The following is a 23,747-nucleotide window of genomic DNA, read 5'->3' as shown; positions in this document are numbered from 1 at the left end:
TTGAACTTCTTCACTGTTGTCACCACAAACCTGAGTGCATTACATTGGGATGTTATCTGACAGACCACAACAAAAGCACCCATATATTGGTATTGGTATTGTTAAAAGTAAAAGCTACCACCTAAACCTGGCAACAAACTGTGGAACGGACCGAAAACATGTGGCTGAAAATGTTATCCTATAGGTGGTGTTAAATCCAGAGCAATCCTGAAGATATGACTGGGGAAAAGATTCATCTTTCACTTAGAGAAAAACCTTGAACATGTAACTGGAGCTGGAAAATCACAGTTCACATCATAGCATAATGTGTCAGAATGGCCCAGTCAAAGTCCAGGTCTAAATCCATTTCATGATTTTTTTAAAGATTTTAAAAAATCACGTTCTCAGCGCCTCTCCATCAAATGTGACAGATCTTAGGCTATTTGGCACAAAAAACCACACTTGTTTCTTTTTTATATGTAAAAAAAAACCAAAACAAATTAAAAAAAATATGATTGATTTCATTTTTTGTGTCGTTCTATCACAAAATCTCACAGTGGTTGTAAGGTGACCAGCTGTAAAAATGTCCAACTGGTATAAATACTTCTACCAGGAACTGTAGGTTGGAGTGAAATGGCAACAAGTGGCCAAAAGCTGCAAATCAACAAAAAAAAAATCCTTACAGACCAAACTGTTTGCTTCCGTGTACAACAGTCCAGTACAAGTCCAGGTTTATGAATCACTATCTGTGCAGCACATCCTCTGGGAGCACCAAAAACAAAACATGTATCACTGGAAATCTATTAGGAACCACAACATTCCTGTTGAGAACAGCAAAGTGTTTTTGACAGAAGATAAACTCGGTCACATTGCTGACCCTTCAGTCGTCCTCCACCCGCCACACAAAGAGCTGAGGTTTGTTCCCTGAAGTCATACAGACGAACCTGACCAGCAGCTACACATCCAGGAACTAAGGCCCACTTTATAAAATATATAAACAAGAAGCAATGGAAGAATGAACTTCTCTTACTGACTGATAACAAACACCATCTACATTCAATTTCAGATAAATCTAATGTTCAAAACAAATTCAGAAAAACGAAGAATTCAATCATCAACCTTACATTTCCAAATATTATTTCTATTATACCTTCTTTCAGCTAAAAACACAAAATCCATGTTAACATGTGAACCTTGTAAAAACTGAGAAAACCATGTGTCCACCATACTTTCTAAAACTTACACTGTCATACTTTGTGTTTCTATAAAATCCAAAAGGAATACATTAAAGTTTGATGAGGTAATGTGTCAAAAAGTAAAGAAAAAAGTTTGAGGGATATGAAGATTTTTGCAAGGCTGTGTACGTATCCAACATCCATCCTCCTCATCTCTGCTCCACACTCGCCCAGGTAAAGCGGCACGTCCAGTTTTAAGGCGAGACGTGGATCTAAGATCGGAATGTCACAATCTGATCAAGAATTCAGTTTCATATTGGCAGTGAAAAGGCGCCTTGCCCATTTGCCAGAGCCCATCCGTCAGCTCGCTCCCAATGGGGAAAATCCGCTGTGCTGCGCGAGAACGCCAATTGTGCATTCCGTCGGTGAGCCTAATGCAAGCCAGCCCATCTCGGATGCATCGAACTCAAATGCATCTCTCCGGTTTCACCGACGTGCTTGGCTGGTGGCTTTCGGGTCCAGCGGGTCGGGAAGGATCTTTTCTTACCCTCGCAGCAGTAAACAGCCGGGGCTGTTGCGCCTTATTTGGTAACTACAATCGGAGGACTCACCTCCTGGTGCTCGTGGAGCGATCCGGGCAGGAGGGTGCAGGCTGTCTGTCGTCTTACTTGGGGGTCTGAGGTCATTGGGGGGCACAGAGGACTTGCGCTAAAAGAGGAGACAATCAAAAGTTTAATCACGGCTGCTAATTTTCAAAGAATTCCTGTGCAGAGGGGAATCAATCATATTAGCTGTAACAGACTAATCCTCGCCCTGTCCTGACATTAAATACATCATCGTAATATAATGATGAGCTTACAGGACCGATTTAAGAACCGATGACACCAGACAGCTGAAGACACATCTATATAATGAGGAGCAGGTGGGGCTGTAGCTGGGTGGCAACAACAAGCAGAACATGTTACCTGAATAGTTAAAACTGGAATTAATACCATCAAGGTAATAAATCAAAAGGGTCTCACATACTGAGTTCAATTCTTCTTCATCTGAGGACATGACTTGGTCTTTTAACAAGAGGCTAGCAATTATCTTGACATGCAAAGGTTATATTTAAATTGTATGGCTCTTTCAGTGGAAGAAGGTCTGATCTCGGCTCTGCTGATAAATGTTTAAGTTTTCATTTTAAGACAGATTAAAGCTTACTCCTGTTCTGTACCGTTTTAGAGTGGCAAAAAGGTATAAAGTTTTTTTTTCCACCAAGAGATATTTTCAAAACTTCTTATGGCTTTAGCGCTCACTGAAACAATGCATCGTTGTTGGGCTGCAATAAGCGTTAGCTAATTATGTAAGTAGAACGCATTCAGGTTTCTGTGTCATAATAAGATTTAGGAAAAGTTGATTCGTGCAGCACAAAAGTTGCACAAGATAAAGCAGTATGGTGGTAAAGTTCCTTAAAAACTTAAACCAAGTTGTCATAAATCCATTACGAGAAGAAAATGTTAAAAAATAATTTGCTATAAAAGTGTAATCTTGGAAAAATAAAGGAATTTATTTTATCTTTTGCCATGCCCATCTAACAAATTAGGAAACATTGCACCAGTGTAGCTGCCGTGGAAAGGAAACTTTTGTATTATTCCATTACAGCCTGCTGCTACATAGTTGTAATCTAGAAGCTGTTAATATCCAAGTCTCATTATATTTGTTTTTCCAAGACTTTTCCCAGACATGACAAAAAGTGAGACAGGCCCCATTTCATTAAAGCAAAACTGAGCACATCTTGTATGCAGAGGGAAAACGTTAAGAGCGGAAAAATGATGGCAGAAAAAATCATTACCTGAGGTAGGATACTGTTGGAAGACTGTATAATGGCATTCTCATCTGAGAAGACAGAAAACAGAGTAAGGAAGGAGGATTTATTCGAAAATACCGAGTACCTGTAACTGGTTCTGACTGTCAGCAGAAACTTTATGCGGAGCGTAACGGAAGTGAAATATGCTTTGCGCATAGCAACGTTATCTGCATGTCAGTCTGCGTTTACATCGATCGATCTGCCAGCTGAGCAGAGTGCATAGATGATGAAATGGTTCTAAAGCAGATAGAAAAACTACTTACTCAACTGTTCAGCTCAAAAATGGTGTTCCTTTTCTTTTTAAACAACATGATAGCGGAAACACGACTACACTCAAACCAGGGACATTGTACAAATGGTTAGGTGCAGGTGAAGCCAGATGGTTCTCAAGGAAGCTGTTTTAAAACATCAACAGCTACGGATCACGCGGCTCTTATTTTTTTAAAATTTTGTTTCACACTTTGTGCAGATTCAACAGGCTTACATATATTGTGGCTGCTGATCTGAATAAAGATGCATCCTGACTCACACAATTGCAGGAGATCGTGAATTAAACAGAGTAAACAAACTTCTGAAATGTTCCTCTCCCCCCACAAAAAAAAAAAAAAAAAAAGAGCACAAACATACCACTTAAAACATCAACAAACTAATGGGGGAAAGTACATTTAATCTTCCGATCTTCCTCCCTCTGGATTAGACTAAAAGCTCACAATTACCTTTATTGGACTGGGACTCCAGATTGGGCGGTGGGACTTTGGTTTCTGCGGTCAGCAGCAACTCGTACGTGTGATCCTCCCGCTCCTCTGCTGGCTCTCTCCTCTGATCCGTGCTGCTACCTAAATAAAGAGCCTACAGAAAAAAGAAAACAGAACTCTTGAGAAGGGGTGATGTCCTGTATCTAAATGATGCAGATATTGGGGAAAATTACCAGCTGAGCTTCCAGCTGATCATGAAGCAAACAGAAGAATAAATTGTTCTGACGTTTGCTCCATTTACCAGAGATATGAACATATTTCTCTTCATATTGCTCTTGGAGTCACCCAGAGGTCAGCATTGGATCCAAGTATATCAGTAAATAGCTGATACATAGTAATCATGTATCAGCTACATGCAACTGCATGCAGAATAAAAGTTTGTTTTGCATCCTGATGATACTGATTAATTATCTTGAGCTATTTAAGGCTAAAAAATAGAAAACCCGGTTTAACAGAAATAAATTATTACTTGGGAATAAATAAAATGATGACATCTGTTAACCAAAAAACAAACATTCAAAAACAGCTGTGAAAAGATGGGGTCAATTTTGAGAAAGCAGCTGAAAACAAATCCTGTGGGGTTTCATTAGACAAAAAGCTCAATTGAAAGCCTGACACAAATATGTGGAAAAGCACATCAGCTTTCACTAAAGAATAAAACCATAATAAAATTCACATGTTCTACAAATGTTACTTTCAATATAGTGCACTGCGGAAGTTTAAATTATGGTAGAAAAACATGATGGCTTTTGTTGAGAATGTTTACTCATTTCATAGCTAGGAGGTGGGATTTCATACATGTACACTTGATAACACTTTCAAATATGTAAAAGAATCAAAGACTTGTGGCTCAATCATTGTCTTTAATTCTCAATCATTGTCTTTAATTCTGATTATGTTTACTATAACTTGTTAAAACATATTTTTTTATGATTACTGTGCACGTATGCAAATATAGATCATATAAAAAAAAAAGTTAAGGTCTTAAACTACAATTGATCATACCTCTGAGCTCATCTCTTCTTCATGACCTGGGGCAACATGTGATGAGTGGGCAACACGATCTTTCTGTAAAAAAAATAAATTGAGTTGTAATATATGGAAACTGTCATTTTTATTCAAGATAACTGCTAAGGAGTACACAATTGAAAGAGTGATGTTAACGGAACCATTCGCGGGATTTTCAGAAGCTCAGTTAGACACAAAGTGAAGAACCGTCTCCCTCTAGTGGAGGTTTTGGGTTTATAAACGTGTGTGTGTGTGTGTGTGTGTGTGTGTGTGTGTGTGTGTGTGCGTGTGTGTGTGTGCGTGTGTGTGTGTGTTGTTTTATTTTGTGTTTGTGTCACGGCGGGATCAGCTGCAATAATGCCAACCTTGCCAACTTCACTGTCTGGCCGTCCTGAGTCCCTGTCGGAGGACTTGCCACTAGTGAGGCTGTCTAAAGAGTGGCATGACGTGGCTTCAAACAGAGCTTCATAGGGGCTCTCCTCCTCTGGCCCCAGCGCCAGCCCTGATATGAGCTCCGTCACTTTGTCCAGGTTACCTGGAGAACGGGTTGGAATGATTTTAAACTGTTACGCCGCTAAAACAGAAGCACCGTGTCTTCTGAGAACATTTTGGTAAAATCTCACCTTTCTTCCTCGGGCTGGGGCTCTCCTGAGGTGGAGGAATGGGCGGAGGAGGCAGTTGAATGTCCGGGGGTTTTCCAGTCTTGTGCCCTGTAGCAAACAGGAGATTATATCACAGAGAAATCAAATGGTACTTTCCCTGCATCTCTCTGTTGCACGTTTTGGACTTTACCCAGGATGAGTGTAGCTATTTCTCTGCTTTTCTGGGACGGCATGTCTTTGACAGTGTCCAGCGCTGTCAATCCCTTTTGGTCAAAAATATGTACATCGATACCTGTAAAAGCAATAAATTCAGTCATTTAGCTTGTTCACATTTTGTTATCTTAGTTTGCCACAAACATTCATTTGGTTTGGATCATGTTTTGACTGAGAAACACGATTGGTAGTCCATAATTGCAAGTGGAAATCAATTTTCAGATTTTAGTTGGGCTTTAGGCTGGAACTTTAACTTGACATATTTATATCTTGACTGAAACCATCAGCGGATTGTTTAGGGTTGTGGTTTTCTTCCTGAACTGCCTTGTGTTTAGTTCCATTCATCTTCCGACCAGATTTTCTGTGGATGCTAAAGGACAGCATCCCCACAGCATGGTCCTGCCACCACCAGGGCAATGTGAACTGTTGCCCTACGAACTGTTTGGATGTAGGCCAGCAAGTCAAATATTCAAATATTCTTCCAAACGTTGGTGTTTCCCATACATGCCTTGCGGAAAACTGCAAGGCAAGAGTTTTTTCTACAAATGGCTTTCTTCTTGCTACTCTTCAGTAAAGGCAAGGATAGTGAAGTGTATAAATGACGGTTGGTTTGTCAACCGAATCCTCCACAGAGATTGTGTATTTCTACCAGAGTTACTGTAAGCCCCTTAGCTTCTTTGATTGATGCTCTACTTGTCTGTCAGTTTATGTGGATGGCCATTTTTCTGAAGGTTTAAAAAGATTTAAAGAAGTTTAGAATAAAACTTGGATGTAGTTTTATAACCAAACCCAGCTTTACATCTCTTCAAAACTTTATGACGGATCCATCTGCTGTGTTCCTTGGTCTTTTTCTTTGTTCTCTAAAAAAAAACATTTCAGTCCTTTACAGAACATCTGGTTTTATACTGAACTTTAATAATACACATGTGAACTCTGTTTATTGCTAATTAATTTGAAGGCAGCTTGACTTTGTTTTGAGTGAAGTATACTGGATACAAATGCAAAATAAAGCTCAGTTTTTTTTTAATTTGTAAATGGTCTGAAAAATTATCACCGTTTTCCTTCCGCTTCCCAATTCTGCGCTTCTTTGAGTGGTCGTTTCACAGAAAATCTCCATAAAATAAACTGAAGATTGGTTGAACAAGACAATAAATGAAAAGGTAATAAAATGCATTTTTATGAACTGCATTAATTATGAACACCAACCTGCACTGAGTAGTTTCTGCACCACATTTCTCTTCCCAAACAAGGCGGCTTCGTGGAGGGCACTGCCTTTCTCCGTCTGTATGACGGAAAAAAAAAGCTCATAAGAGGAAGAAAAAAAAGGAGAAATTCTAGCATTTAAACCTGACATCCAAATGCAATATGAAAAATAAAGAGTTTGTTTACTTCCTTCGTTCCCCAGTTGAGTCAACCAGCCTAGTTACAGCAACAAAAGTTGAATATAATACCAACCATGTTTGGCAACAACCAGATTTTACTGTCAACCAACCAGTTTGAAGTTTAAAGACAATTATGTGGTTGAGAAGTAAAAGTGGATCATTTTCCAGCTCACAGGGCTGTGCTAATTGAAACCTGCAGGGTGCTGGAGCCTGCAGGATTCTGAACAGATCCAAAATCCTTGACTTTAAAAGGAAAGGAGGGGGGAAGTCAATCCAGGCAGATGGGAGTCACAGTGTGATCCTGAGACGCAGCCTGAGACTCCACCACCGGGAGAAAGATTGGCTTTGAGTTCATATCACAACGGTTCACATGCAAAAACTGAGAGATTAGGAGTTTTATTTTTAATCTAAGAGCTTTAGAGGGAGAATTTACACATGATCTGATTTACTAAGAAACGTTTGAAAAGAGAAGCTGCAGAACACACCTCATAGTTGATGTCCATGCCAGCGTCCAGCAGCACCTCCACCACAGGCAGGTGTCCGTTCCGAGAGGCCAGGTGCAGAGGTGTGTGCTTCTTAGTGTTGCAGCTGAGCAGGTTGGGATGGGCACTGAGCAGCAGCTTGACCACCTCCAGACGACCGTACAGCGCGGCCAGGTCCAATGGGGTCTCGAACTTGTAGTTCCTCATGGTGGGGTCCGTCAGTTCGTCTAGCAGCAGGCGCACCACCTGGGTGTGGCCATACTGGGCGGCACAGTGCAGCGGCGTCTCGTTGTCGTTGTTCTGTTGGGACGTCAAGCAGAGCGGTGAGACTTAAGGGGAAAAGTAACACACGCACCCACACTGGAAGATGCAAAGCCCTCCACAGTAGCAGAATACAAAGGTTGTTAAAAAAAAGTGTCAACCCTAAGGAAACCCACAGAAAACCCGGAGGTGCGTCTCCTGGTAAAGTCAGGAGAAGCTTGACTCAGACTACATGCATGGACTAATGAAGGAAGGTACTGGGGACGACTGCCTGGGGCAGCAGCGTGCGAACAGACAGGTTGGAATAAAAAGAGACAGGCCGCTGTGAGGAGACATCAGAACACCCTAAGGAACGAGGCACTTTTCCTGGCTGTTCAGGTTCATGAATTTCTGTGTCTTTTAACCAGTACAGTGGCTGGACCATTTATCGTCACAGTCCCTGGATCATCCTGGGTCGTCCCTTCTTTATTATCCTGTTCTGCTCAGTCTTCAGAGGTTTGTTTGAAGCAGTGGTGTCCAGAGTTTGGTAGTAACTAGTTACATTCACACAGATTTACTTGAGTAAGTTTTGAGGAAAAAAATTACTTTTAGGAGTATTTCCACTATGTTGTACTTTATGCTTCGAATACCTTAACTGCATGAAGAACAAGTTTTTTCTAACCAAAAATTCACCAGACAGACAAACACCTGTGGGTTTCGTTAGTAGTTAATATTGAACCAAATTTGTTTGGAAAAATGCTCACTTTGCCTGATTTTGTTATTTGTCATTTATATAAATTCTTTTCATTTTGACCATTAATATTTCAACATTTACACATAACTTTGTGTTTTGGATCGTCTGATGGTGCAACTTTTAAATATTAAATAACTGATCTTTTGATTAGTTACCCAGTACCTGAGTAGCCTTTTCGCAAAAATACTTTTTACTATTGCTGGAATAATTTCTTGGATGGCTACATATTAAAAATATGTTGAAGTATTTCTACCCTTAACTTGAGTACAATTTTTGGATTCTCTACACACCTATGGTGGTGTCTAGACTTTGTCACAAAGTTGTTGTTGTTGTTTTTTTCTTTCACTTTCTCACATCTTTAACAGGAGAGCCCATAAAATAAACCTTTAATCTGTCATCTATAGGCATCTCAACAATTCCACATATTACATAATGCAGCTGATTCATTGGATGAAAGAGTAAACAGCCAGAGGATTCCTCCTTAAGAGCAACAAAAAAAAAATATGTCCACATCGTCCTAGTTCATTTTGTCTAAAAGCAAAAGATTATTTTATGACTTTAAATTATCTGTGAAGTAAACAGGCGAGCGGACTGAGCAGCAATTAAAAGCACCGATTACAACATTAACTCACTAAGTGGTGTAGATTGGATCTAATGACTTGCATGTAGCGGTAAGATCGATGCCCATTAGACATGAGAACCTCCAGGCCTGCTGGTGATCCTTAACAAGAGCAGCCAGCAGGGGGCAACACAATTCAATCAACAGTCCCAGCAGTGAGAGAATGGATAGATAGAGAGGTCTGAATTAAAGAGGTTTTCTTTCTTTGTTTGTTTGTTGGCAAGTAAGCAGTAAAAAAAACCAAAACAAAAGTAAAGCGTTACAATCCCTCTGCCCAGTTGCTAGAGGTGTGAAAATGCTTCCTGATTATCTGGAAAATGATCTCTACGGCCCTACTGTTCTGACTGCAATCTGTTGTCAACAGTTGGGCGTGGCAAAAAAAATTCCTGCCGTTGTGGAGCCACATGCTTTGAGTGGCAGTCATTCCAGACATACAGAGCTACCTTCAAAGGCCCAACAGCTGGCGTGAGAAATCCCCACATGGACACGTACGATGCCGGTTTGGGCGACTCTCAGAGGAGCGGGCCAGCTGTGCCACTGTAAGCAGGCCACGAAGGAGAGCAGAGGACGACTAACGGGGCGCGTTTTATAGGACAGGTGTTACCAACTCATTGAGTGATACTTTGACAAAACCATGGCATCAGATGGACTCAGTAGGGATGTTCCTATGCAGGTAAAGAGGAAGAAAGAGTACTGGTCAAGGCAGGTCAAATGGATCTAAAGAAAAAGAGGCACTTGTTTGAGAAACTGATCAACACCTGCCTATCAAAGGAGAACACCTCGTAAACACACACATAAAAAATAATACTAGCTCACTTATGACAGGAAAAATGTCTTGTGAAATCATCTGCTAGTAGAACAAGAACGTTTTAATCAGTATTAAGGAATTATCAACTTAAGATAAGTTCCTATATCTTGCTGAAAAGTTTTGTCTTGTTTAAAATACTTGCTTTAGAAACTGGACCAAAAAATACTTGGTTATATTTTGTGTTTTTGCAGTTAAGGGGACCCAGTCAGACTTTCACAGCCTGACTGGGTCCCCTTAGCTAGAATTTGTATGATTTTATACTCAAGTCAAATGGTGAAAAGAGTACGTTGGGTTTCATCTGTGACACACCACTGAGCATTTGTCACAGCTTTTTGAAGAGATTTACTCTGAGCTTTCAGATGACTTGGATGCTTTGATTACATCAGCATGAATCACTTCCTCCAATGCGAACATCTTCTGCCTGAGTAGTAATCCAAGTCAATCTAGCATGGAAGCCTTTTTTTTTTAAGGTTTTTTATTTTCAGGTTTTTTATGGCTTTAGTGAAGATAAATACAAAATGTTGAGGGAGTTGGAGTTTAATCCAATGTGGACACGTTTAGTGATTTCTACACAACATCCCAAGAGCTGAATTACATTTCCTTACTAAATCACACAGCAGTCGCTTCAAAAACGACACAAACTGAACTTGCGCCCTGATCTCAGAGCTTTGGATCATTTCAACACCACGTGTCTCCTGGCCAATGTGATAGTAAAGGCAGAGCGGCGATGTGTCGGCCAGCAGCTGATCACATTAAATATGGCTGACTGGCCGTGTGACGCACTGATGGGAGACATGGAACAATGAGCCAGACCTCCTTTGATGTAAGAGACGCTCAACATGTTATTCACACAACGGCCTCCCCCCCCCCAATTCAGGGCTGAGTTAGTCCCAAACACCTGCGACTCTCAGGTATGAACATTGCATCACTGACAGTAAATGCAATCCTGTGACTTACAGGGTGCAAAATATTAGGCTGCAAAACAAGTTCTGGTAATGACTCAATTTACTGAGTCATTAACTTAAACGCAACATATCCATACTGAGAATCTCCAATTAAATATATTCATGTACTGTCGAATTTACATTTGTAAAACTTTCAGTTCGTAGTATTTACGTTTATAAACCTCTATCAATGTTTAAATATGATCACGATTTCAGAATGGATAGAAAATCACATGAATAAATGAAGCTTAAGATACTGCACTCGGTTACTTACTTAGAAAACAGAAAAGATCCGCAAGTATGTGAAAGAAAATAAAGGCTGTCACACTCTGGTATTTGACAAAGAAGATCCCTTGCAACAGATCACTTAAATTTCTTTTACAACTTTTTGACTAATGAGGGTTAAGACTAAGGCTGCACAATATATGGAAAATGCATCATCATTCAAATGTCAGATTATAAAGTGCATGGAAAGAAATTTAGATAAATAATTCTGAATCCTTACATGTACTCATGTAAAATGGCCATTCTTATATTCCGTGATGTTTGTCAGCTGTACCAGCAGCAGGGTGACAGATAAATAGAAGCACGCAGATACACACAAAGGTATAAATACGAAAAACAAAAAGACAAAAAAATAGTATTCATTTAAAATTCAGTACGCTGCAACTACACCAATTTGAATTCTGCAGCATGAACCCATAACATTGAATATTTTTGTACAACGCACATATTGTTATACAAGTTGGATTCAGAGGCTTCCAGCGTAATACCGTAGGGTATAGAGCCAAGATTGCTCAATAAGACCAGGATGAGCCTCATTTCCTCCATGCTGTCATAAACCATGTGAGACATCAAACTATCATGCTCTAACAAGACCGAGCTCCGAAGGCCATTAAACAAAGTGGCACCTCTGACTAACAGCCTTGCTGAGAAAGAGATTGGAGTTATATGGCGTCGCTAAAGCTTCCTGGACAGTAGCAGATCCTTATGAAAATTATCTCTCTGCTGTCATGCAGCAGCAAGTGGAAAATCTGATTTAGACCTCAGTGCATATCAGACAAGTGGAGATTACCATCTCCACTGATAATGATTGATGAACCCACCCCTCACCTACTATGGAGCATCTGGAGATTAAACTCCATTGTGTTATAACTCTGCAGAGTGTTGTGCAGAGGGAGGGGAGGCAGGCGGAGAGGCAGGGAGGGAGGGAGGAGGCTGATACACACACATCCCCAGGCTGCAAGATGGCAACACGGTTTGACTGGCGACTCCGGTCACATGACGCGCAGGCTGGCAGCGGTTACATCAGCCCGGCCCCTGGTGGTTGTAGTAGTAGTGCTGGGTGGAGGGTGGGGTGAGCAGCTGTTACAGCTAGTATGCCAAAGGGCTGATAAAGCTCAACGCACGTCCTTTTCCTGCTCTCTCCAACCCTGCTAGCTTCGCTTGCATCTTACAAATCTGGTAAACATGATGAAGGCTTCCTCAAACCTTTAGAAAGGGTGTCTTTTTTTTAAATTTATTTCCACCTTTTAATTATGTACTCATGTCTTAAAACATTTATGGGAAACTCTCAATGACCACTCCTCTTTAGCCTTTAAAAGCACAGAATAAAAAATTCATCATGTTTATAACCTGATGTGTTTGATATGATGGTGAGGAATATTTTTTCTTTATTTCAACACTGGTTATGGACTGCTTTCTTCAGAAAAACAAGTGACATCAAATCACCTTGTACCTTGGATAATTACATTGGAAATTTCTGGACTCTTCTAATGGATCTTTATTTAAACGCAGTCAGACATTCCTGAGTAAACAGGCCTGTAATGAGATGTATGTCTATCTATGGCTTCCTGCCATAGATTGTAATTCTGTTAGCAGGTGACATTTTTTTTTCTTCTAATTTTTACCATAAAACTAATTGATTCTTTCATAGTCATTCGCTGTTGAATTAATTAAGAGACGCTGCATAATTCAGAAGCTTTTAGGTTGTTACAGAAGATTGTATTCGTGCTCTGAATCTTTTTTCCTTGGGTTGCAAATTAAACAGACTGAGGAGAGCCCCTAAAATCTGCGGTGGGAAAATGATGACTGTGGCAAAATGAGAGGTTTCCCTCTTCGACCCCTCTTTGCTGCAACATAAATGAGGGCAGACTCTGGAGATGGGGCAGGCAGCAGACGTCAAAGGAGAAGCGTGATGTGTTCATGAGGGCAGAGCTGGACACTGAAGTGACAGCATAAAAGAAAGCGCCGTCAGGCTGCAAACACACTGCAGCCGGAGGAAAGAAGGGAAACTCTGCTCTTCTTGATAATGGGGTGAACAAGAATGAACAACATGCTGACATGACTTCAGCGGCTATTCCGTCTGTCAGTTAAAACCGCAAACATCGTGAGAGCATTTCTGACGTGTTAAAAGATGTTTCACCCCTTACTTTCACTCAGAAGGCTAGACTCACGTGAACCGCTAACGGGATGGAAATCACCAACTTAAACTGTGTTAAATGCATGACCTACATAGCAGATAGGACTTCAGCCAACGCAAACAGTCGATTTAAGTATGATTGGAAATATAGAAAATCATATATTTTTTTATAAGACATAGAAGATAAAATGGAAATATAATAGAATGCATTTTATGCAACCTACATTTAATTTTTTTTTTAACAGATTACAGTTTTATAAGTTGCCTTAATTATTATTAATTATCATTTATAAAAACAATGTAATGTTTTCATGTAACAGGAGATTCATGGTGGTTTTATTTAATCTTATACATTTCCTCACTGTTTGAGTGGTATCCCTTTTTAAACCATTAAGCCCTCCTCAAAAAATGTAAATGTACCATATGTGTTATTATTACCATACGGCATAATGGCACAGTTACAATTTTTAAGTGTCCATATATCTTAAATATGTGTTTCAGTCTTCTACTTTTGGGCAGATGTTTTGATGCTTGTGGTGAATGGAGAGGATCTCAGAGTGAAAAGTTTTTGTTTTTTTTGTTGAACAGCTGATTTTCCTTTATCTTGTTGATTTTAAACATAGCTAAGGAATAAATTTTAACTCCAAAGTTTCTACAAATACACAAGTATTTGCCCATATTAGATCCAGGTTAGCGCTTCCCTGCCGAGACATTTTGAACCTTTAACAGAGCGCCCAACCCACAAAATGAACAATAAACAGGAAACTGCAGCTCAGAGTAATGAATAAACATCAGTCTAACAGGTTCCAGGACCGGAGTAACAGCTAAATTGACCCACTGCAAGCAGACTTCTCGAGGATCAGTGACCCTTCACGTAGCTGTCTTCACTTTCAGCCAGCAGAAACACACCATAATGCCACCAGGTCACTCGCCACCACTGTAGGGCCAATATACCGTACCACGGTTACTATGACAACATCCTATCTCTCCTTCTCCTCAGCAGACGCAGCTCAACACACTGAGTGGTGGGAGGAGAAAGGAGGCACATACCCCCTATACATACACACACGCACACACGCAGACACCTCATACACTTACACAGGCAGGCACTGCATGGCAATTTCTCTTTGATGCTGATGTAAAGAGACTGCTACGCTGGAAATCTCCCATCCTCTTCCTCCACATGAGATGTTGCTCTGATCCTGCAGTGTGATGCTCCATCCCCTCGGTCACATGATGCCATCAACCACAGCAGGCCAGAGAATGTATTCATAATTCAACCTATAATACCCTAACCATCCTAATGACATTAAAAACTAAAACAGAATTTTAGTTTCAATCACTGGTGAATCCAATAGTTTAACTAAGTGCAGAAAAATAAAACAAGCAGGAGTGTTCCCACCCTGTCAAACAGAGCAGCAGCATTAAATTGAGCCAGCATTCCCAGTCAAAAGCTAAGAAGATTAGTTGGGGGGTGTGGATGTGACAACGTATAAAAATAGCTTTCTCTACATGCCTGACCGAGTCTCTAGCTCTACCTGCAGGAAAAGAAAACATGGACCAAACACGCACACACACAAACACACACACCGTTAGCTGACCTGACTGTGAGGGCGAGGGTGTCAGGCACAAGCAATTTACCTGGGGCTTCCCTCTGCATCAACATGTAATCTGAGATTATTATATTAAGAACCAGAACTCTGTCCCAACAAAACAACCTATTCACATGCCTACATGTTCAAAAACGGCAAGGCATTAATGACTGACATACTTAACACGGAAAAGTGTCTAAAAATGAACCCCAGCTGAAGTGAGGAGCATTGAGGAATAATAAGATATTTCAGTTTGTAAGAGAGTCCAGCTTAATAAAAGGTTAGAAGATGCATCTCCGATGTTGGTGTTCAGGCCATCCACATAAACACGCAAGTAAAACTCAACTGAAAATGAAGGAATTATCCTCAATTCCATCTTTATTGCCCCCCAAAAATGTTTCAGATTTTTTTTTGTAAATCAAAGGTAGTTAGCTGGTTGAGAGAAAATGGTGGCATTTCTACATTTTGATACATCTAATGTCTGCAGGGAGAACAAAAATAATTCTGATTTTTCAGTATTTGACCTACCAGCTGTCATTAAGAGCTCGTCTCTGGTCAATTTAGTGCATCTCTAATGCAAAGGTTTTTTTAGTGTGACAAAAAGCCTGTCAAATTTAAATATACAAAGAATCATTTGATCAGTCATCTCTCTTTGAAACCATGTTACAAACTTTGTGCTTCCCCCCCTTAATTTTCAACAAACATAAAAATTTCTATTTGATAAAATGTATTAATTTTCCTTTTGAAAAGGCTGGTGTTTTTCTTTTCTCTACAAACTAAAACACAAGCAAAACTGATTTTTTTTTAATCACAAAATAAGCAGGTTTTATAAGACAGATATTTATCATTTTTTAGGATTGCAAAGGTTGCAGACTCCTAGGTTTGGAGACATTCAGACCACGAAGAGAAAATTTGTTGACAAAAATAGAATCGCACAGGGTCAATGGTAGAAAATTCCTCTAGTGATGACAATATTTTTGAAAATGAACGTATTAGAAGCAGGTTTTTTTATAGCTCATTTGTTGTAATGATGTTTTTTTAGATGTTACTGTATGCTGCACCACGGAGTGGGAAGAATCAAAATTTCAACTCCACTGTCTGTCTGGCATATGCATCAAACTGCCAATAAAGCTCCTTTTAACCTTTTTCAATTTTCATCTAGTCTGCATGTAGAAGTTGGCAATTCTATTCCTATTCCCTCCAATGCAAACAATGAACAGCTCCTTAACTCTCTGACAAGCTAATCTAACATTTCAACCATTTCCTCTTTTACTCATTAAAACTTTTAACAGAGAAACATTTGTCAAATAGCTGGACTCTGGATGATTAGGCATGCATAAAGCACAGCAGTGTGAAACTGAATAAATCTGTCTACTACAATAGTTTTTATGACCAGAAAAGCAAGATGGCTTTATGAGAACTTAAGGTCAGGAAAAAGAACTGAAATAAAAGTGCTACAGTAATCCAGCTTTGAAAAATAACAGAAAAAAAACCCAAAACAAGTTGAAAGTCACAGAAGTTAATTCCACCCTTCCAAACAGGCTACTTTTGAAAGAGAGGTAAAAACTAAAACACCTCAATCAAGTGCATAAGCTTTTGAGTCCTAGTGGATTTTTAATTTTTTTTTCATTATTAATGTTTTCAGTAAACTTAGTTGTCGTCAAAAGAACCACTGATTAGGGTTAAGATAACTTTTTTTCAAAACCACTTGAAAAATTGCAAGGAATTTACATGTTTTTTGTGTGCTTATTTCACACAAAAAAGATGTAAATGAAAGAAGGCAAACATATGCTAATAATCAGAAACTGATGACACAAACTATAGGAAGCCATCAAATATTAATATTTTAGTCAATCAACAAAGGATTTCTAATCATTTATTTTCCCAAACTTATAAATAACAGCTACACCTGTTTTCCTTCAAATCACCAAGAGCTTGTATGTATATGTGTGTATGCGTGCTTGTGCATGTGTGTGTTTGTCTACGCATGAAATCACACTGTGTATGTCGGGTTTGTTCAGCGCCAGTCATGCGTTGGTTTGGTCAAAAACAATAGTACCATCACAAACATGCTAGATAAAGAGTCTGCTTTACATAAACGACCAACGTTTTTCAGCGTGGTCTGACGTACTGCAGCATTTGACAATAGGCAACGACAAACTGGAGGTTTGGACGCTGTGAAAGGTTCGGTTGGGAGCCACAGCAGGAAAGGCGTTACGCATGATGAGAAGCTGCAGATAAGAATCAGCGGCTGCTGATGAGCTGACAAAAAAGACAAAAGCATGGTGATCGTTGTGAAGATGCTGAATACGGTGTTGTTTAGTTAGATATGTTGTCTGTAAGTGTGTATGGAAATGACTGATGAAGGCTGAGCCTGCAGCTGTTGAAGTCCAGACTTTTTATCTAGCTGACCCAACTGGTTTCACTTTTCCCTCTTTGGCTGTGTAGATTGATTTGATATATAAAATAATCCAATTTAGACCAAGGTCGTAAATACAACAAATAGACAGTAGGTAACATTTATTAGTAAGTTCCTTCCTTCCTTATTAGAATACAAATAGAGGGTACAATAGAAAAAAGGTATTTTCCATTAAGAGGTACTCTCAAGACTTGAGTTTATTTCCAGTTTAGTAACATAATATTTTGCACTTGGGGCTTAAAAAATAAATACATTTTTGTCGTACTAGAAATTGCATGTCTTGCTCATATCATAATTTTAAAGGACCCCCCTTTGTTGACATGTCATTTTGTTGTGTGCATTTAATGCTGCATATTGCAATGCACAAATAAAAAGACAAAGTTTAAATAAGTCAGTTACATTATTAAAGTCAAATAAGTCAATTAAATTATTCAAAAATGTGGCTGTCACATTCATAATGTTACGAAACATTATCAATCTGCTTAGTTGATTAGTATCACTCCGACTTAAAAGAGACAAATTGAGCTGTTTGAAAAATTTCTGATTATGAAAAATTTAGGAATAATGTGTTAACTAAAGGAGCACCAACCAGTATTCATATTGAGGTAAGGCTGCATTCTCACTATATTTGGTAAACTAGATCTCTATAAAGCAGCTGATTGCAGGTTCTACTGGAGCAGATAGCCCAACTAGTCAGACAGTTCATACCAACTTGTTAAACTCCCATTCATAAGGAGCAACATAGCAAGAAGGTATAATATTTTGTACAATAAGCACATGAAAATCACAAGTGTGTTTATTCTACAGTTTTCTAAGGTATATGAATGAAAATGTAATAAGACATTGTTGCTACAGAGAACATTTTACTGTGATGACCCATTTATCATTTTAGGAGTAGCAGCAACAATGGCTGCTTTTAATTTCTTTTGAATGAAAAGCAGTTATATCATGTTACTCATTTCAGTTTTAAAGCTTTGTGTAAATACAGAGCTGCTGTGAAACCATGGTAATTTTACCAAAGAGTCGCATATTGTGAGGATTTCATACAAAGTGCCATATTTAACAGAATACATCCTAATGATTGTTTTAGTTGTAAACAGATTGACTTTTTATTTCCCCCAAAACAACAGGTTGTTTACTGACAATAAGAGTTTAATCAGGATCTCCAGGTTTTAAATCAGTTTTGCAACAGTTTTAGGGTCAAGCAGAGAAGGAAAATCAGCAATGATAAGAGACGGCTGTGCAAAAGCAATACCCTCCTCTGCTGTTTTGTTCTAAGCACTTATAGTAAAACAGGAGGTAATAAAACTTATTGCCATCTGTCTTATAAATATCACAGATATAATGCCCTGGAAGAGTTTTCATACCCTTGAAACTTTTATAATTGTTTCGTCTTCCAAAGACTCGTTTTATGTGATAAACCAACAGAAACATATTGTATGTTGTTTTTAAGTATAAGAAAAAAATATAGTTTCCTTTTTTGTCTTTTACAAATAACCTGAAAAGCAAATGATGCCTTCTTCAGTCCGCCTGACTGTAAACATTGTAAAACCACCTTCTGTAGATCTGACAGGCTTTATTACAGGATTGCCATTCATCTGGATCTTTGTTCTGACCAAGCCTGCCCACAGCATGATACTACAACCAACGTGCACTGCAGTGAAGATGGTGTGTTATGCATATTTTATTTTTATCTTTTTTTTTTTGACTGAACTTTGGTCTTCCACACGTTTGTCTATGGAGATGCTTTGCAGTGAAGATGGTGTGTTGCGTATATTTTATTTATTTATTCATTTTTGACTGAACTTTGTTCTTCCACTTGTTTGTGTCTGGGAAAAAAGTACATATGGAGGTGGGGTTTCTTAGATTTTTGAGGGATAAGCACTGATCAACTCCCAAAAATCCAAAATAAAAATAGAATTGAAAACAGAGACACTTAAACTTGCTGGTCTGTTAAGAAAAAATAACCTTCTTCAGTCAGCAACGCCAGCAACCAAGTTTTGCTGGCGTCCTAACGTAACACCACAAATATTGAAAACCCATTTTAACATTTTTCTTATACTTTACAAACATTGTTCGTCTATCAGACAAACTCTCTATAAAATGCACATGGAACCAGCAGCCAACTTACCAGTAATAAATAAATATGTGCTTGTTCATTTTGGTCCATTAGCCCGACCTACATCTCTAACAACATTCAGTTCTCTTTTTTAAATATGATGCAATATTTTGAATGCGATTGCGAAACAATTTGTAACATAATGTAAAATAAAACATGCCAACTTTGAACATAACATTCCAACAAAATGCAGCTCGATTTAAGACATGGGGTGAAAAGCCAGAGATAGCAGAAATCAACATGTACTTGAGCATAAAAGCACCTGATAGCTGAGCAGCAGAGGACCCCTGACCCCACAGAGCAGCAGCAACAAGCACAGCAGGTCAGCACAGCAGTAAAGCAAGGAAACACTTCAGGAGGAAATGTTGTTTTCGACAGCACTGTGTACACACCTTGGCATTAATATAGGGGTCAAAGGGCCCACAGCGTTTGAACTCTTTATGGTCTACAGAGCTCTGCAAGGGAGGAAGAGAAGATAGGTCGATGGTTTCGGTTCAGACAAGCAATGAATGAATGAGGAATCATCACATAGATGAGTCAAACTAAACAAAAAGAAGAACAAAAAATTGGGTTAAGTTAATGAATAATTGGATGTCATGAACAGGCAGGAAGAAATGGCACAAAATGAGTCCATGAGAGTTTCTCATCAGGCCGCAGTCAAAGCGAATCAAATTTGATTAAAATGACAAATTTCCTTTTTTTTTTTTTTTTTCAAAATGTTCATGATGTGCCATTTTTTTCTTGTTTCAAACCAGGACAGCCCAAGAGGATGATCTCTGTGCATAAAGCAACCAAAAAAATATCAAAGACAAGTGTTAAAACAAAACAGTTAAAACGGTTAGAGGAAATGGGTACTTCTCACTCTTGGCACAGCACTGAAGCACTTCAAGTATCACATTATCAAAGGATAAGTCAGTATCATAATGCACTGAGGTTAATGCTCTGTGGTCACATTCTTTTTTTAACATTAATCTTGTTTGGTTTCAGGCCATGCCATGCTCAACTGAACCAAGTCTGAATGAGGCTCTTTTTCACAGTTTTCTGTGATCACTTAATGAAACTTTACATCTGCCATTCTGGTACCATTTCAGTTTCATGTTTTTCAAAAACAAACTGCTCAGAAGCTGACTCATTTCAAACTGTCCTCAGAATACCCTGAAAGGATGAAAATTCAAAGAGAAGCTTTGTTGAACACCGAGAGAATTTCATTTCTACTTCCAACCAGACAAGTCGAAAATATCTGCAGTCAAAAAAACAGAAACCGCAAATATGGCCGTAACTAAAAAGAACAAGCGCATAGGAGTGGCAGACCTGCTCGTTGATTTGGGGGTTTGAACGTCCTTGGTGGATGAGAAGTTTTACGATGCGCTCGTCTCCCTTCCACGCAGCCAGATGGAGCGGGTAGCAGCCCTTGCTGTCGGCGATGTTGGTCAAGGCCTCATTCCGTAGCAGCGCCTCCACCACAGCGCTGCGGAGGAATGAAGGCACAGGACGGGTCAGAACCTTTATGGAAGGCACTAATGAATGAGCACAGACAATCAATATCTTAATCCTCCTTGTGGGACTACTGTCTGCAAATCCAGACCTCAGAGTACAAACACTTAAGCGAAAGCACGGTGTTCCCCTACACCCTGGAGGTGTTTAGTTCTGTTATCTTTGTACATCAACACAGCTGCAATATAAACTGATTAAATAAAACTATGAAAATGGGTCTCCAATGTCACTATGATGTGCTATGAAAATTTCAGTGTGATTATCTGCTGTTTTTTTAAGATAATCATTCTCAGAGGTTTAGACAAAAACAACATTTTCTGGCGGCATTTTTAGACCTTCTTAGCCAATATCAGCCAGCATCCAAGGATTTTCAAAAGGTTGCCAACACTTTCCAATCCAACGTGTTTCACAACAGAGAATTTGAAAACCGAAAAGGATAAAACAAAGCAAATTGTCTGTAATACATTAAGCCTTCCTGTTATCAGCTTGAATCTAGCCCTTTCTTCAAGTAGTGATCTTATTGAAAGGGCAGAATACCTACAAGGAAAATGCAATTGCCTTCATGTAGTATATTTTTCACTTCATTTGACCCTGACACATTAGTACTGAAAATTTTTTAACCAAGTCTCTTTCATATGGTAACACCATCTACACCAAAGGCTGCTGCTGGAGGTATCGCACAAAACTGCACTTAGGTTAGTCAGTTCCTCAGAGGGTCTCTAAGTGTTTAGTTTGTGCTTTTCCAAATTTACAAGTTTGAATGCTGATGGAGAATATAAAAACTACACGTAGGAGGATATACGTGTTTACATAAGAGGAATCTGCAACAAATGTGGGAGTAGCAGCTTCTTAAGGAGGTATTTGTGTTGGAATATTTTATTCAGTACTTGTCAAATAAAGGACCAAATATACTTAAATATAGGAATGTAGGTCACATTAATATAGGTTAAACCTAAATACACAACTTGAACATCTTTGTGCATTAATTTTTTTGTGATTTTAATACATTTGGAACAAAATACAAACTTGCTGTGCAAATCCTCTTATTCATCTCTGATGTACCTGTGTCCATTGAGGGCGGCATGGTGCAGAGGCGTGTATCCAGTGCTGTCCACACAGTTGACATTGGGGCCTCTCCAGATGCTGTGAAAAACAGAAATTATTGTTAGACTTCTGTTTTTGACACATCAGGTGAAAATATATGCACAAATGCAACACGGCAACAAACAGCTCCCACTCGTTTGACAGGACGACTGCCATCTCATTCTCATTGCATCACCACCACTCATCCTTGCTTTCATACAGCTTCAGGGTTTCAACAATTAAAAATGAAGACTTTTAAAGACCACTATGAATGAAATTCAAGGCCTGAAATGCACAGAAGAAGCAGCTTAGACTCCTGTAATGTGAAAACTTTTTTTTTTTTTTTTACACAGAATGAATGTAGCATTACAGTATATAGGTTTGTAACAAAAATGATCCAAAGGTGAAGACGAACATAGTAAAAACAACTGGTGATAAATTTGCACTTAAACCATGTTTGATACCAAAAAGCAGATTAGTTAGCTAGCTTTTCTCCTCCATCCGTTTTCCCAGGAGGAATCTGAAACAATGGTTCATGCTAATGCAGCTGCTAATACACTTTGCTATCTAAACAAGGGTATTCAGTCAAGCCTTAACCGTCTTGAGTCAAAATGAAAACAGAACATAAAACATGAATCAACCATTTGCCTAATAAAAAATCCCACGAGAAAAAGAAAGCCTACATAGGATATACAAGATTAAATAGTTTTGCCACCACAAAATGTAAAACCTGTGATTCATGTATTTAAAGGTCAACTTATGTTTATTAAATTTAAGACATCTTAAGGCCTTAATTTTAGATACGTGAATTTAAGACTTCATAAGAATGACACTGGGAAACCACCTTCAAGCACATTTTTTTAAAATGACAAAGAATGAAACAGAACTGGGCTGCCAGCACTAGAAAACAGGAATATCAGGAAGAGATACAAAAACTAAACACCTCCTGAGTAAGTGCTAAGATGACCTGGGACCTGGAAAAAAACAAGCTGGGGATATGCAAAGGCAGTGGGAAAAACAAAAAAAAGCCGTGAAAGACCTTAAAGCTATTCATGGGGTGAAATGTGAGGTAGCCTAGTATTAGCCCTGCACTCTCATTCATTTGCACTGAACTCGGCTGTCAGTTTTGATTGGTTTGGGCTCTTTTTTTTTCTTTAATTTGCAAAGAGCACTGCGGTGAGGAAAGAAAGAACTATGATGCAAGGAAGACGGGAGGGAAGCAGCAGAGGAGGACAGAGAGTGTAATTTAAGAAGCCAAAGGATGTCTGGCGAGACATAGTGCCAAGACGGGATGTGGAGCTCCCTGAAAGACTTCAACAAATCCTAAATAAATCATGTGACTTAGAAATCCCAGCACGAGTGAACCAAATATCTGAGAGCAGAGTCAGAAAAGGAAATGGAGCAAACAGAGATGGGCTTCACAGAGAATCAAACATATGTGATTTATATATATATTTTTTATACCATTTCATTCATATATGTAACAGAAACTATTCGAAAGGAAAACAGAAAGAGTGATGTGGTATTTGAACAGTCGAACACAAACTGAATTAGATCTAAATCCTTCCCAGCCATTGAATATGAAAACATTTCCCCAAGTTCTTTCAGGGCAGAAAAACCCCTTCAAAGTCAGCTTGATCGTTTTTGCACACAAAATGTGACTTAATCCCTAAAATAATCAGGGAATAAATTAAACGACAAAAGTTTTCTTGGTGTCCTCACATCTCCATGTGACTTTACTCCCCAAAGAGACACACACACACACACACACACACACACACACACACACACACACACACACACACACA

The 23,747-nt window shown here is 39.0% G+C and overlaps 1 protein-coding gene across 8 annotated transcripts in view; it reads right to left on the bottom strand.

Annotated features, from left to right (window-relative positions):
* The window catches only part of LOC103467942 (ankyrin repeat and SAM domain-containing protein 1A), a 69,537-nt gene that overhangs the window by 31,370 nt on the left and 14,420 nt on the right, over window positions 1-23,747 (bottom strand). For 6 of the 8 annotated variants that reach the window (XM_017305846.1, XM_017305843.1, XM_017305845.1 and 3 more), the window contains exons 2-13: window positions 21,919-21,999; window positions 20,674-20,830; window positions 19,755-19,817; window positions 7,449-7,745; window positions 6,788-6,863; window positions 5,559-5,660; window positions 5,390-5,476; window positions 5,132-5,301; window positions 4,764-4,826; window positions 3,720-3,852; window positions 2,989-3,032; window positions 1,766-1,862 (exon numbers count right to left, since the gene is read on the bottom strand). In XM_017305846.1, coding sequence (XP_017161335.1) covers window positions 1,766-1,862; window positions 2,989-3,032; window positions 3,720-3,852; window positions 4,764-4,826; window positions 5,132-5,301; window positions 5,390-5,476; window positions 5,559-5,660; window positions 6,788-6,863; window positions 7,449-7,745; window positions 19,755-19,817; window positions 20,674-20,830; window positions 21,919-21,999 — 1,370 coding nt within the window. The remainder of the gene's footprint in view (window positions 1-1,765; window positions 1,863-2,988; window positions 3,033-3,719; window positions 3,853-4,763; window positions 4,827-5,131; window positions 5,302-5,389; window positions 5,477-5,558; window positions 5,661-6,787; window positions 6,864-7,448; window positions 7,746-19,754; window positions 19,818-20,673; window positions 20,831-21,918; window positions 22,000-23,747) is intronic. The other 2 variants (XM_017305849.1, XM_017305850.1) reach the window with 1 other exon arrangement.

This window comes from Poecilia reticulata, linkage group LG7 (genome assembly GCF_000633615.1).
Source record: "Poecilia reticulata strain Guanapo linkage group LG7, Guppy_female_1.0+MT, whole genome shotgun sequence".
NCBI lineage: Eukaryota > Metazoa > Chordata > Actinopteri > Cyprinodontiformes > Poeciliidae > Poecilia > Poecilia reticulata.
Note: the sequence above shows the minus strand (reverse complement) of the source record. Positions and strands in the feature narration are given on the sequence as shown.